This window comes from Microcaecilia unicolor, chromosome 5 (assembly GCF_901765095.1).
Source record: "Microcaecilia unicolor chromosome 5, aMicUni1.1, whole genome shotgun sequence".
Taxonomy (NCBI): domain Eukaryota; kingdom Metazoa; phylum Chordata; class Amphibia; order Gymnophiona; family Siphonopidae; genus Microcaecilia; species Microcaecilia unicolor.
The window spans coordinates 37,728,791-37,745,000 of record NC_044035.1 but is presented as its reverse complement, the minus strand read 5'-3'; the positions used below and the strand labels follow the sequence as shown (position 1 = coordinate 37,745,000).

Here is a 16,210-nt window from a genome sequence, read left to right as displayed (position 1 = left end):
CATTCTAAAAAGAAGAGACTTTGCAATTGTTTAACACATTCATGATATCTTTGATGCCACTGAGCTGTTGGCTCAATTAATTCTGGGGTTTCATTAAGAGTTTAACTGTTTTGCAAGCTTTATCCTGTTGAAACATGAAGTACTGGGAAATGTCTCAAATTTCAGGCAGAAGACTCTGCTGCAGTAGGAAGTTTTGGGTTATCTGCATTGGTGTGCTGGAGCCGGCTCGCAAGAGCCGGTTAGTTTTTTAAGAATTTTGGGAGCCGGCTCCCAAAATTTAGGCTTGTCGTGCCTCTTCTTGATGTCCTCCTTCCCTGTGGCTCGCTCAGCATGTCTCTTCACCTCCCCACTACCCGACGCAGTTCCTGCTCCTCTTCTTGCAGCAATTTTTTTTAAGTGGTGCCGGCCGGCACTGCAGGCACAGTCAGAAAAATCAGGTTGCTTCAGCCAATCCTGGGGACTTTTGTTCAGCCTGTCCCGCCCCCTCCCTCCACATGCATTCTGGTATTTCTCTCCCTTCCCTCTCGCGATCTGGTCTCTGAAACCTTCCTGTGCCCGCCCCCAGCACTGCAATCTTCTGACCTAGCAGCAATGGAGATCAAAGCAGCCTCCCATCCATCCTGCAAGCCCTAGAAGCTTTCCCTCTGCGTAACTTTACTTCCTGTTCCTGAGGCGGGGCTCTACTGAGGAAAACTTTTGTTTGCTTTCAATCTTGACAGGAAAGTAAAAGATGCGCGGTGCCGCGGCACCGCATAAGTACATAAGTACATAAGTACATAAGTAGTGCCATACTGGGAAAGACCAAAGGTCCATCTAGCCCAGCATCCTGTCACCGACAGTGGCCAATCCAGGTCAAGGGCACCTGGCACGCTCCCCAAACGTAAAAACATTCCAGACAAGTTATACCTAAAAATGAGGAAGCTGCAGCCCTGCACCCGAGAGAGAGAGAGAGAGAGAGAGAGAGAGAGAGAGAGAGAGAGAGAGGACCGAGGAGGTTTTTATTTGAGGGGCTGGAACTGCTAGAGAAAGTAGCAGTATGTAGAGTCAGGGTCCTGCCGAATGGAGAAGGCACCAAGTGAAAGGAAAGATACTGCATGATGGTGGGTGGGAACGGGAGAGACAGAGGGGTGAGAGAGGTAAAAGGGATATAAATGAGGGAAGGAATGTTGGACTGGAGAGACTCAAGATAATGGCAATACTTGATTGGGGTGAGAGAGAGAAAAAGAGGTGGACTTGTGCAAGAGATGGGATGGAAGAGAGAGATAGAAGCAATACTGAATGAGGGATGGGAGAGAGACAATAAATGCTGGATTGGGGAGAGAGAGATAGGTGCATACTGCATAAGAGAGAAGGGAGAGATGGAACAATGCTAGATGGTGGGAGAGAGAAAGACAGGCAATGCTGGGTGGGATAGAGAGAGAAAGGAGAGCAATCATGCATAGGAAGGAGAGAGAGAGATGCTGGTGTGGAGAGAGAGACAGTGGCATTGCTACATGCCAGAAGCAGAGACAGACAGGGGCAATGGTGGATGGTGGGGGTAGAGAGAGAGAAAATGCTGGATGTTGAGGGCATGGAGGTACAAAGAGTCTGGATATCAGGGGTTAGAAGGTAAGGAGAGATTAGCTGGCAGGGAGGAGAGAAGAAAGCTTTAGTAAAAAAAAAAACTGGGGAATAAGGAATGGGAATGGGGGGCTGGGATGAAGGGAAAAGATGGAAAACTGTAGGTGGACACAGTAAAAAGAGGGAGAGTGAAGACTGGATAATAAAAATTAATGAAATCTGAATGGATAGAGCAGCAGCAAAAAATGGAAGGAAGCTGAAAGGAACAAACCAAAATTGAAGCTAGACATAGTGCAGAAGGTAAAGAAGACAGGAGGAGAGTGATAATGGCAGATGGACAGGAGATCCTTTGAAAGAGTTACGAAAAGATAGAAGAAGGCAGAAACCAAACAAAGGTAGAAAAATAACTTTATTTTAAATTTAGGATTAACCCTATTTACAAAACTGCGCTAGTGGCTGGAAGTGCATGTGTTACTTCTGTGAGCTAGTGGTGTTATAGTGAACTAGATTAGCTCTATAGGTCCTGAGTGATTTTTGTAGGTTTTGTATTATAGGTAATTCAATATGTTTGGGACAAGTTCATACAAAGTTAATTATGAACATGGCATTTGATTTGGGCTATAAAGATTTGTTGTTTAATGGGAGCTCTGAGATGAGGGGGGAAGGAGAGAGAGAGAGAGAGAGAGAGAGAGAGAGAGAGAGAAATGTATTACCCCCCCCCTCCCCCGTCCACCTCTGCGCCCTCCCCCGCAGGCCCCTCCCCTAAATTGCAGGGCAGGGAGAGAACCTGTTAAAAATTTACCAGCACACCACTGGTTATCTGGAATAATGTTGGGTTAGGCTAAAAGGTGAAGTGAATGAAGCTATTAGAGCCAAAAGAACATCCTTCAAAGAATGGAAAAAGGATCTGAATGAAGAAAATAAGAAGCAACATATGCACTGTCAAGCTAGATGCAAAGCACTGATAAAGAAGGCTAAAAGAGAATATTAAGAAAAACTTGCCACCGAGACAAAAACTATAATACCATTTTTAGGTACACCAGAAGTAGAAAGCCTGTGAAGGAATCTGTGGGAACATTAGATCATGAAGGACTCAAGGAGCAATGCATGCAGACACCAGTAGTTCTGCTTTCCTTAAAACACAAGACTACAAATCCTTAGTGCAACAGACCAAAACAAAAATAGGCTTAGCCACTCCCTCATCTGAGAAGCTTAAAAGCACAAATTTCAAGGAGGAAATGAACTAACTACAGCAGCCAAACTGAGGTCGTCAGAGGGACTGATGCCCAGGAAAGGATAGGGCGAGGCAGTCTGGTAAGCTCACAAGCAAGAAAGGGAAGATAGGAGAGCTGTGCAGGCAAGAAGCAATTGAAGGGCAATAGGACTACACTATCCTACAGCGCTCTAAAGCAATGTGTGTTCTTCACCTGCATTTCCAAGATAATTTAATTTCTTACAAGAACTGCTGGCTATTATTTGTGTAGTAGATTTCTGTCTGGTGTACTTTGTCCCTTCAGTACCACAGCAAGTTTGTGGAATGTCTGAGAATTCAATCCCAGTCTTTGATTACTTTGGTGTTGGAAATACTCGAAATGCATACCCTGAAGCACAAAGGATTTTTAAATCCACACAAAAGCATAGGTGTGATCTAGGCTCTACGTCAACTTCTTAACCTCTACTTAACCTTAAACTTTATCTATGCTAAACCACGTCAATTATGTACTTAAGTAGATAGTGGTTCTCAACATAGTCCCTGGGGCACCCTAAATCAGTCAGGTTTTCAGGATATCCACAATAAATATGCATGAGCGAGATTTGCATGCAGTGGCTCCATTGTGGATATCCTGAAAACCTGACTGGCTTGGTGTGTCCCAAGGACTGGGTTGAGAACCCCTGCTTTAAGACTAAAAGGTGAGACTTCCAGTGTGTGCGGACTCATGTTCTGCTGCTACAGCTAGCAGTTTTACACTAGGCCTCTGGCCTCCATTTTCCTGAAGAGCTCCTAGGAAAAATTATGGACACAACAGTGAAAGAATAGCTTATGCTCTGAAACTCATCATGTATCCGAACTTGTGAATTAAGTCAATGAATGAACTGTATTGGATATTGTCAGAAATAAATTCTACCTCAGTTGCATCTAGCAGTTTGGAACCACCCAACCTGAATATTGGCTGACCGATGATTGAAGCGAAGGAGAGGATTTGAACAAGGCCACATATTTGGGTATCTGATAAGTACATAAGTATTGCCATACTGGGACAGACTGAAGGTCCATCAAGCCCAGCATCCTGTTTCTAACAGTGGCCAATTCAGGTCACAAGTACCTGGCAAGATCCCAAAACAGTACAATACATTTTATGCTGCTTTTCCTTTAGGAAGCCATCCAAACCTTTTTTGAACTCTGTTAGGCTAACTGCTTTTACTACGTTCTCTGGCAACGAATTCCAGAGTTTAAATTACACATTGAGTGAATAAATATTTTCGCCAATTTGTTTTAAAATTTACTACTTTCTAGCGTCATTGAGTGCCCCCTAGTCCTAGCATTTTTGGAAAGAGTAAACCAGTGATTCACGTCTACCCATTCCACTGCACTCATTTTATAGACCTCTATCATATCTCCCCTCCAAGCTGAAGAGCCCTAGCCGCTTTAGCCTTTCCTCATAGGGAAGTCATCCCATCCCCTTTATCATGTTCGTCGCCCTTTTCTGTACCTTTTCTAATTCCATTATAGCTTTTTGAGATGTGGTGATAAGAATTGCACACAATATTCGAGGTGCGGTCGCACCATGGAGCAATACAAAGGCATTCTAATGTCCTCATTTTTGTTTTCCATTCCATTACATAGTTATAATTCTGGTTCCTCTTTCCCACATGCATCACTTTGCACTTGCTCACATTAAATGTCATCTACCATTTAGATGCCCAGAAGGAGAAGTCTATTTTGTAAAATAATTTTATCCAGAAAAATCACTTGTGCCTGGACCAGTAGACCGTGTGCTTGACTGTTTTAATGAAAGCAAACAATAAGGGATGGGAGCTGAACTCTGCCATCATAGCTGGTTATGTTTTAAGTGCCTCAAGTTGTAGTTACACAGGTAAAAGATAAGACTATTGACATAAAAGTGCTAATGTAAATGAATATGCAAAACTAAGATTAGAACATATTACTCATATAAATCAGTGGGAAGAAGGAAAGGTTTTAAAAATAAAAATAAAATAAGGATGTAGAGGAACAGACAGCTGAAATTACTCAGGAAATGGAGGGGTATATGTTTCAGAGAGCACATCTGAGAACCAAATTAAATTTTCCCTAAATATATGTCTGAACATGCCATGTATTCTATATAAAGCTCTAAAAAACCATATTCCACTTATATAATAAGAAAAATGAAACATGAAACCTCAGTCTCCAAAAACAGGACCGTCATATGCTGCCAGCACAAGAGATTAAAAGTAAGAAATACATATACTGAAACACAAAACTATGATGCCCTGTCACAAGGTTGCTTATTCCATGATAGTGTAACATGCATATTTATTTGGATTTTGCTCACATCTTTTTATGCTTGTGATGGCAGTGTTTATCCGAGTGTACAAAATCCCAATGCCCAGGATGGAAAGATACTAATGAACCCTTTAAGAATAACATTCCAGTGGTAAACCACCACTTCACTCAGTATTGTGCACCGAAGACCAAACAAGAGACAGCTAGAGTGAAAAATGGTTGCTTAACAGTGTTTGGTCAATGAGGCTGTACCTGTGTTGACCCAAGAGTGTACCATTACAATCTGCAAGGGAGGATCTCTTCTCTTCCTTTTGTAGCTAGAAATGAGTTCCTGCAACAACCTTCAAGCATCTGCTTGAAGGTAATAGCAAGAAAAATTAAACATACAAAAAAAAAAAACAGAACACAAAAAGCAACTTTTCTTACCTCCATAATTATAAAAATTCTCTCTCTCTCTTTTATAAACCACGGTTCCTAAGATATCCACCTGCTTTACTGGACGTCCTTTGTACATAAACATACCTATGAAACAAGTATTTTAGTTCAGTACATGGAAACCACAGCTTTCCTCCACAAAGGAGCATCATAAAAAATTCAAGGAAAACAAGAGCCTATGTCATGCAACTAGTGAGGCTGCTACAAAATACATTTTAATACAGTGCTAAAGGCAAGCATAAATTCTGGGTGACCGCATTTATTTATTGGCATTTATTAATCACGTTATAATTTACATATTTCACTTTTCACCTTTATTTGTTATACTGCAAATAGTAAAAATATCTAAGCAGTTTACTATAAAATTCAGCAGATTAGGATAGAGAGTAAGGAGGACCAAACATTTAGGAGGCCTTTGTTACAATCAAAATGATAAGTGAATCAATTAATTATTATATGACAAAGAAGGAAGCTAATTAAAGCATATTGAGGTGCCATCATGAGGAGCAGATGCTGAACCACTCAGCTCCTGCATCCAATTCTTTCCATCCCATTTTTTTTTATTTAAATGTGAAATAGTATTTACTTTAGTTTATGTTTTTATTCACGTGATAACACAACGCTTGTTCATCAATTGTCAAGCCATACAGAGTGAAGCACAAACATGGTACAAGCATAAGATCCCAGTAACATCATCCAACGTCAAGTTTTTAATTTTTCACCCCCACCCCTTCCCAAACTCTACTTTGAATCCAACAAACCCCCCATGTCCTCCTCTTTCGTAAAGAATCAGATAGGAAGGCATACAGACTATCATCCAGCTGTTAACACACATTCCCCCTCCACTACCCTTCCCTTCTTTTAATATAACACTATAATATTCAGAAACCAAACATTGGAACTACTCCCCCACCACTCCCCATCCACCCTCCTTCTCCCCCCTACCTCCTAAACCTCCCCTCCCTTATGCCCCCTGGACCTAAGCTCTGATAGTCCCGGGGGAGCCCCCCTTCCCTGGAAGTGTATTAATTGAGTGGGGCTGAACATCCTAGGGACATTATAAGGCATAATATTATAACTTACTGAGGAGCAAACTTCGCCCTCGGGGACTCAACACCTGCAAGTATGGATTCCAGATCCGTATAAAGCGTTATCATCCGTTTCGGAGAACCCGTTGCCTCCCTTGCCTCCCACAGAACTAGCAAGTGTACTTGGTTCCTCCAGTGCCAGTAAGCTGGTGGCTCCGAAGTTGTCCAACACTGTAATATACACTTCCTAGCCACCAGGCTCAGTTTACAGCACATTAGCCGAGCACTCGTAGCTTGAGAACCAAAGGCCGCTGGCGTATCCAGCACAAACTGGTCCCAGGTCCCAGTCACCAGTTTCCCCAACACTTGAGTAAATTTTTTGGCCCTGAATTTCCAGTTCCGCCAATATGTATCGTCCCCCAGGGTCTATGAGTAGGGGCCTAACTGCTGCAGCCACCCCTCTACGGATGAGAATTGTTACTCCTCCTTTCTTTCCTAGGGTTGCGGCGGACACACAGTCACCACCCACCACGTTTCAAGTTTGGCATACTCTACTTGACTAAGGTAGGTTTCCTGTAGCAGGGCGATATCAATATTTTGCCTCTGCAAATGTTGCAGTATTTTAGCCCTTTTTAATCGGAGAGTTAATCCCTCCCACATTCCAAGTTACTAGCTTTACCATGAAAAAAACAGCTGAATGATGTTTTTGTCAAAGTAGTATTTACTTTAATAGTCACAAACAAAAGGAAAAATACCTCCATGAATAGAGAATACCAGGTATAAAACAGTAGAGAAAAAAAAAGATTGGACTGATGGCATCTAAACCACAGAGGAAAGAAAGATTGGTCTCAGCTGGTGGAGACCAAGATGGCGGCTGCCTTGAGTCCTTCCAGCCCTTCTGTGAGCTCCACATGGTCAGGTGAGATTGTTGCAGAAGTGACTGCGGCTTTAGAAGTGATTGCAGCACATTATCGATTGGGTGGACGCAGTGCATGAGAGGCTTGATAGCTTCAGTCTGGAATTTGATTATAAAATCTGTACTAGTGAAATTGAGGATAAGTTACAGATAACTGAGGCCTTCAGTGCTCAGCTGTTAAAAAAGAGTTGTTTATCAGAAGAACAAGGTGGATGATTTGGAAAATTGTTCCAGATGAAAGGCTAGTGGGACTTCCAAAGAGTTTGGTGGATGGTGAGCTAAGAGGATTTTTGAAAACACGGTTGGTTCAATCATTGCAACTGGAGTGCCATTATGGCCCCTTCAAGTGGAGCTGGACCCTAGCCTTGGACAGAAACAGGATCATGTCACACAACTGTGTTTGGTCATTTTTAGGGTTCTACACTTTGGGCACAAGCAGGCTATTCTGCAAGCAATCCGAGGTGGTAAACAGTTGGAATACCAATCTCAATCAAATACTGTGTTTCCTAGATTACTCAGCCCAAGTGGTAGTGCAACGGAAAAATTTTGCACCGGTCTGTATGGCACTTGCAGCTTAGCATATTCGGTTTACCTTATTACATTCAGTGAAATTCCAAGTGGTGGTCAACGGAGTTGCACATCTGTTTGATACACCTAAGGAGGCTTCAGATTTTGCATTTCCTTGGGTCAGCAAGCTGAGGTTTCAAGATCCAGATGTTAAGTGGAGCTCCAGGTGCCTAGCACTTCTTCCTGCTGCCTTCCAGGTGCTGTGGAGGACTTGCAGCCCCTCTTGTTGGTACTGCCCCTTCCCAATCTCTTTCTCCATCTGAAACCACTGTATACCACAGGAACAACATTGCCCACCTTCTGCTTTCATCATCTCACCAACCCTTTTGTCTTCTCCCTTCTTCTCTGCTCTCAACCTTCAACATTTCCTTCCTGTCATTCAACCATCTCCATTTTGTCTGGTTTGATAATGTCTAAATGCAAGAGATTTAAAAACTGTTTCCTTAACTCTCTTACTGATCTGTACTGTTCTCAAGTTGGATCTCTTTAGACAGGGGCCTACAACATTTTAGAACAATATATAGGAGGCAATTCAGTAACAGGTCATCAAAATTTAAAATGTCAGAAATGTTCTGTATTTTAATTATTTACTCACAGGTGATATAATAAATTGATGCCGCTCTTATAATTAACTTGTATTAGAACAGCATAAACCAGCCAAGATGTAGCATGTGAGCTTTCAAGGACACAAGAAGTTATTTAAATGCCCATTTGACCTCTTTTTCACAGAAATGAAAAGAAAAATAATAATTCAAGCCCCAGCTATTAATAGACCAACCCTACCATATTTTTAGAGAAACAATGTGCCATTCATAGATGTATTGTGTTTGTGTTTAATCCATTCCTAATGCAAATCTACAGTTACCAGGAGAAATTATTTATTTACACAGGCTTAATATACCGTTAAGGCCTGGGATATAGGAAAAAGTGGTTTATAATAAAATAAGATAAATTAAAGATTAAAATACAGTGTTAAAATCTAAGATAAAAGAAGCAACAGAAAAAGTACAAGGTAGAAGTAGGAAAAAAAAGATGGGTTTTGAGGGCTTGTTTGAATTTGGGAAGAGAGGGCTTGTTTAATGACATTAGTTCAGTGGACTTCCAGTGAAATGAGACAACAACAAAGCATCTTCCATGACTACTGGATTATCAAACATATAAATTGCGAGTGACTGTACTCACTTGCAAATGCGCAGTAGACACTTTCCCTCTCTGTCCCACCCCCGCGTCAATATGTGATGACGGGGGCGGGACAGGGAAACTGCGCGAAGGGGAGGGAGGGAACCACCGAGGTTGCTACCGCTCCTCCCACCTGGAGTCGCCGCCGCCCCCCTCCACCTGGCCCGGGCCCTCTCTTCGCAATTGAACTTACAGCGCCGAAAATGCAGCAGGCAGGCAGATCAGCTGAGCTCCCGTCGGCCTTCCTTCCCTGCCTGTGTCCCGCCCTCGCCAACGTTACGTCACACGAGGGCGGGACACAGGCAGAGAAGGAAGGCCGACGGGAGCTCAGCTGATCTGTCTGCCTGCTGCGTTTTCGGCGCTGTAAGTTCAGTAACGAACAGAGCGTCCGGCCCGGGTGGAGGGGTGGCGGCGGCGACTCCGGGGGGGGGGGGGGACGGAAGCGTCGACGACGACCTGGCGAGGAGGGTGGCTGGAAATCTCGCCCGTTTTAAACGGGCACAACGGCTAGTATACTATAAATAAACTGACAAATTCTGAATAGATAAAAAAAGTTCAGCTGAATTCCAGTTATGTTACTATAACAATTCTTGGTCCACTCATAGGACGATATTTGCTGCCAGTGATTTAAAAGTATTAGAAAAAAGGGAAAAAAGACTAAACGTCAGCCGGCGTGGCTAAACAGTAAGATAAAGGAAGTCATTAGAGCCAAAAAACAATCCTTCAGAAAGTGGAGAAGAGAACCAACTGAAAGTAACAGGATAGATCATAAGGAATGCCAAGCCAAATGCAAAGCGGAGATAAGGAGGGCAAAAAAGGACTTTGAGAAGAAATTAGCGTTGGAAGCAAAAATACATAGTAAAAATTTTTTTAGATACATTAAAAGCAGGAAACCGGCCAAAGAGTCGGTTGGGCCGCTGGACGAAAATGGTGTTAAAGGGGCGATCAGGGAGGACAAAGCCGTAGCGGAGAAATTAAATGAATTCTTTGCTTCGGTCTTCACCGAGGAGGATTTGGGGGGGGGGACACCGGTGCCGGAAAGAATATTTGAAGCGGGGGAGTCGGAGAAACTAAACGAATTCTCTGTAACCTTGGAGGATGTAATGGGTCAGTTCAGCAAGCTGAAGAGTAGTAAATCACCGGGACCTGATGGTATTCATCCCAGAGTATTAATAGAACTAAAAAATGAACTTGCGGAGCTACTGTTAGAAATATGCAATCTGTCCCTAAAATCGAGTGTAGTACCGGAAGACTGGAGGGTAGCCAATGTTACTCCGATTTTTAAGAAGGGTTCCAGAGGAGATCCGGGAAATTATAGACCGGTGAGTCTGACGTCGGTGCCGGGCAAGATGGTGGAGGCTATTATTAAGAATAAAATTGCAGAGCATATACAAAAACATGGACTGATGAGACAAAGTCAGCACGGATTTAGTGAAGGGAAGTCTTGCCTCACCAATCTAATGCATTTTTTTGAGGGGGTAAGCAAACATGTGGACAATGGGGAGCCGGTTGATATTGTATATCTGGATTTTCAGAAGGCGTTTGACAAAGTGCCGCACGAAAGACTCCTGAAGAAATTGCAGAGTCATGGAATCGGAGGTAGGGTATTATTATGGATTAAGAACTGGTTGAAAGATAGGAAGCAGAGAGTAGGATTGCGTGGCCAGTATTCTCAGTGGAGGAGGGTAGTTAGTGGGGTCCCGCAGGGGTCTGTGCTGGGTCCGTTGCTTTTTAATGTATTTATAAATGACCTAGAGATGGGAATAACTAGTGAGGTAATTAAATTCGCCGATGACACAAAATTATTCAGGGTCGTCAAGTCGCAGGAGGAATGTGAACGATTACAGGAGGACCTTGCGAGACTGGGAGATTGGGCGTGCAAGTGGCAGATGAAGTTCAATGTTGACAAGTGCAAAGTGATGCATGTGGGTAAGAGGAACCCGAATTATAGCTACGTCTTGCAAGGTTCCGCGTTAGGAGTTACGGATCAAGAAAGGGATCTGGGTGTCGTCGTCGATGATACGCTGAAACCTTCTGCTCAGTGTGCTGCTGCGGCTAGGAAAGCGAATAGAATGTTGGGTGTTATTAGGAAGGGTATGGAGTCCAGGTGTGCGGATGTTATAATGCCGTTGTATCGCTCCATGGTGCGACCGCACCTGGAGTATTGTGTTCAGTACTGGTCTCCGTATCTCAAAAAAGATATAGTAGAATTGGAAAAGGTACAGCGAAGGGCGACGAAAATGATAGTGGGGATGGGACGACTTTCCTATGAAGAGAGGCTGAGAAGGCTAGGGCTTTTTAGCTTGGAGAAGAGACGGCTGAGGGGAGATATGATAGAAGTGTATAAAATAATGAGTGGAATGGATCGGGTGGATGTGAAGCGACTGTTCACGCTATCCAAAAATACTAGGACTAGAGGGCATGAGTTGAAGCTACAGTGTGGTAAATTTAAAACGAATCGGAGAAAATTTTTCTTCACCCAACGTGTAATTAGACTCTGGAATTCGTTGCCGGAGAACGTGGTACGGGCGGTTAGCTTGACGGAGTTTAAAAAGGGGTTAGATAGATTCCTAAAGGACAAGTCCATAGACCGCTATTAAATGGACTTGGAAAAATTCCGCATTTTTAGGTATAACTTGTCTGGAATGTTTTTACGTTTGGGGAGCGTGCCAGGTGCCCTTGACCTGGATTGGCCACTGTCGGTGACAGGATGCTGGGCTAGATGGACCTTTGGTCTTTCCCAGTATGGCACTACTTATGTACTTATGTACTTATGTTTGGGTCATACTTAGAATAAAAAGAACCAATATTACTTGACCACAAAGCTGATTTACATAGACAGCAGCCACTTCTGTAGAACATGCAAACTACTCTATACAAATACAGTATTCTGGTTTTGAATGCCTTATGACATACTAAAACTACTACATTTTTATGTGCCATCTATAATCACAAAATACACACTTTGAACCTGCCTGGACTCCTTCATTTCTAGGATGTCTTTAATGTACATTTTGGCAAAAGCCAAAAAGCTTGGATCCAATCCCCATAACAGTGAAGGTGTTTCCTTCTTGGGCTTTGCTGGCTCCGACTGCATCCAGAAGCTCTGCTTGTCTGTATATGTAAAACAAAAACAAGGACAATATTTATTTGCATATGCAATGTGAAACTAAACCCTATATGAGCATCTCATCAGAAGGAAAGAGGACTTGAGATTTAATTCCGTGTCAAACTTTGTCAATCAATTAGCCTTGTAATTACAGAACCATCTTTAACAAAGAGAAAGTACATTTCTTTTTGCTTATCTTTAAGTTGTGACTTATTTCCATAATTTACGACTAATCAGATATTATCTCAAGATGATGCAGGAAGACAAATTCGCCTTTGCTCAACACCAGAGGAAAAGGCCCTTGCTAGTAATTATTTTTGTTTTAAACACACAAAAACAAGAGTAAGCATAGTTGCTTACCTATAAAATGTTCTCTGTGGTCTTCAGGATAATGCAGATACACCTGGTAGCCTTCTCCGTGGGCTGCCTGCCCGGACGTGTTCTCCCTAGCTTGATGGAAATGGCATCAATAGCCAATCAGGTCTGGAATCCTCCTTCCCACTCAGTGTACGTCACTAATTTCCTCAATTCAATGTATAGCAAGCGAGAGTAGCAGATGTGAGATGATGATGGTGGGAACCCTTCTGATGTGTTTCTCGTTGTGTGATTTTTTTTTTTAGGTGACGGTGGGCAGAAAGGTGTTTCTGCATTATCCTGAATACCACTGAGAACACCTGTTACAGGTAAGCAACTATGCTTTTACTTTGGGCAGGATAATGCAGACACACCTAGTGACTAGTATAGTAACTGAATGTGGCGCAAATTGGCGTAAAAAAGCAGAGAGGGTGGAGGAGATACTGATTAAGAAAATAAGTTCTGCAAGACAGCCTGTCCAAAGTGGGCATCTCTTCTTGTTGCTGTGTCCAAACAGTAATACTGAGAAAAAGTATGTGGTATTACTATGTAGGCGCTTTGCAAATATCTAGTAACGGAACTCCTTTCAGATGGGCAAGCAGCAACTGCCCTCACTGAGTGGGCTCCTCTCCTAGATGGAGGGGGAATGTCAACTTGTTGGTAACCACAGAGAATACAATCAGTAATCCATAGTGAGAGAGTAGCTTTAGAAACTGGTAATCCAAGGTATTTTTGATGATAGGAAAAAAAAAGTGTGTTGATGTGGGTTTGCTCTGTGAAGGTTAAAAAAAAAAAAAAAAAAGGAGCTCCTCTACAGTCCAAGGTATGGAGGGATGCTTCTGCAGTGGAAGCGTGTGGTTTAGGAAAAAACACTGGAAGGACTATGTCTTGATTAAGGTAAAAAGAAGAGATGATCTTTGGTAAAAATTTATGGTGAGGCTGCAGTATGACCTTTGTGGGAAAAAATGTAGTATGTGGAGGGTAATGTACCAATGCCTGTATCTCGCTAGTGTGATGAGCTGATGTGAATACTACCAAAAACAAGGTCTTCCAAATGAGGTTCTGTAGGGATGTGGAGGCTAAAGGCTCAAAAGGTGGTTGCATTAGTTAAGACTAAATTTAAATCCCAAGACAAGAGGAGGTGTGTGAATGGGAGGATGAAGATGCACCAGACCTTTGAAGAATCTACGAAATACTGGATGAGAAGCCAAGGAAGAATGTTGAGAGTTAGTATGATGGAGCAAAGTTGCTGCTAGATTAACTCAGATGCTGGTTTGAGTCCACAGTTAGACAGATGGAGTAGGTACTGTAGAAGAGTTGGTATCGAGCTTGTAAAAGGAGTATAATTGTGATTGGAACACCAAATTGAGAATCTCTTCCATTTGAGGGAGTATGATTTTTGAGTAGATTGCTTGTGAGCTGCTTTTAGATCATGTACTGTTAAAAGGTGTAACTGGGAAGGGATCCCTTGATCCTCCATGCTGTCAACACTAACTTGTTGAGGTTGGGGTGAAGAAGGCGGCCCTCCATGTTGGATCAAGAGCTTCAGATTTGTGTCAAAGTATATGGGAGTATCCACTGAGAGCTTGAGAAGCCATGGGTACCATGGTTGCCTGGGCCATTTTGGCGCTATGAGAATTAGATCTGCAGAATCCTGAAGAACTTTCCTTATCAATTTTGACATTAAGGGTATGTGTAAAAAAGAGGTCCATGTTCCAGTTCAGGGAAAAAAACATCTGTCATGAAGCTGTTCTTTAATAGGAGTCTGGAGCAAATGCTTTTGCATTTGGTGTTGGTCTGTAGCAAACAACCCTGGAGTACACCAGTGTTGAAATAGCCGTTGAGCAATCTGAATGAAAGGGACCACTCATGTGGAGTAAAGACTCTGCTGAGTTTGTTTGTTAGTTGATTGGAAAGACCTGGAATATAGAAGGCGTGAAGAAACTTTTGGAGTTGTAGAAGTTTCATCCAGACTTGACAGGCTTCTTGACAGAGAAGTAGAGACCCCATATGTCCCTCTTTGTTGAGATAAAACACTGACTTGATTGTCTGTAAGAGAATGGTCTTTCCCCTGATGTGGTGCAAAACTTCTATGGCATTGTAGACCACTCAAAGTTAGAGTAAACTGATGTGAAATTGAGTCTCTGTGGGAGACCACTGATCTCAACTGCGGTAATGTTGAAGATGAGCTCCCCACCCATGTGGAGATGTATCTATGGTGAGAACAAGATCTGGAAGGGTTGGAGTAAATGGTACTCCTTTGTCCAAACTGGTTGTGTCGAGCCACCACCTGATACTCTTCTTGATCTGTGACATTAAGGTGATTCTGTGTGTCAATTTTTGTCTATATTGAGCCCACTGGGTTTGAGGCCACATTCTGAGGCTTGCATTAGTAGTCATTACTGATGTGGCTGACATATGACCCAGTAGTTGTAAAAGGGACCAAGTAATACATTTCTCTGCTTGGAGATGATTTGAAAGGTTGTGGATGGTTAGAATTCTGTCTGCAGGGAGAAATACTCAGTGTGTCTAATACTGCTCTAATAAATTGGAGTCTGAGTTCCAGGACAGATTTTTGTAGGTTGATAATGAACCCCAGTGATTGTAGGGCCGATATTGTAGTTTGAAGCACTTGTAAAAGAGCTTACTTGAAATTTATTCATTGCATTTGTATCCCACCTCTTTGCAGGCTCAATGTGGCTTACAATTCATCATGGGTACTGGAAATAGAAGTGAATATACATTAGGTTTACAGAAGGTTTGTGTTACATGGTGGTGAATTACATGATGGTGTTAAAGCAAAAGACATTATAAGACAGTACTAGAAGTTTAAAAGATTATACAGTTTCACATGTTGATCTTTGTGATATATCTTGTTGAAGAGATAGGTTTTTAATAGTTTGCGGAAATTGGTCAGTTCATAGACCGTTTTCAAGTTACGTGGCAGCGCATTCCAGAGCTGCGTGCTCGTATAGGAAAAGGTAGATGCATGTATTGATTTGTATTTCAAACCCTTACACTTGGGAGGATGAAGATTGAGGGGTGTGCGGGAAGATTTTTTTGTGTTCCTGGGTGGTAGTTCTATTAGATCTGACATGTAGGCTGGGGCGTTACCATGGATGATTTTATGGACTAAAGTGCAAAGTTTGAATGTGATGTGTTCTTTTAGTGGGAGCCAGTGTAGTTTTTCTCATAGGGGTTTCGCGCTTTCGTATTTTGGTGTGCCGAATATTAGTCTGGCTGCCGTATGACCACAAATAAGCCAACTTTCCAAGTAAGGAAAGACAAAGCTTTCTCTCTGTCTCAGATAGGCTGCTACTACTGCTAGAGTTTAGATGAATACCCTGGGAGCAGAGGAAATGCCAAGTAGAAGGACCTTGTATTGAATTGGAAACAAAGTTACTTCCAGTGAGCAGGGTGGATTGGAATGCGAGTATAAGTGTCCTTTAAGTCCAGAGTTGCTAGCCAGGAATTTTGAGGTACGAGGGGCAGAATTATTTGTAGAGAAAGAATTCTGAATTTTTCTCGTTTCACAAATGTGTTGAGAAGTTCAATTG

General features: G+C 42.5%; 1 protein-coding gene across 5 annotated transcripts in view; it reads right to left on the bottom strand.

Annotated features, from left to right (window-relative positions):
• The window catches only part of STN1 (STN1 subunit of CST complex), a 101,161-nt gene that overhangs the window by 39,430 nt on the left and 45,521 nt on the right, over positions 1-16,210 (bottom strand). For 4 of the 5 annotated variants that reach the window (XM_030202791.1, XM_030202794.1, XM_030202793.1 and 1 more), the window contains 2 exons: positions 12,155-12,304; positions 5,492-5,587 (listed from right to left, as the gene is read on the bottom strand). In XM_030202791.1, coding sequence (XP_030058651.1) covers positions 5,492-5,587; positions 12,155-12,304 — 246 coding nt within the window. Of the gene's footprint in view, positions 1-5,491; positions 5,588-12,154; positions 12,305-16,210 lie in introns of those variants that run through there. The other variant, XM_030202795.1, reaches the window with a different exon arrangement.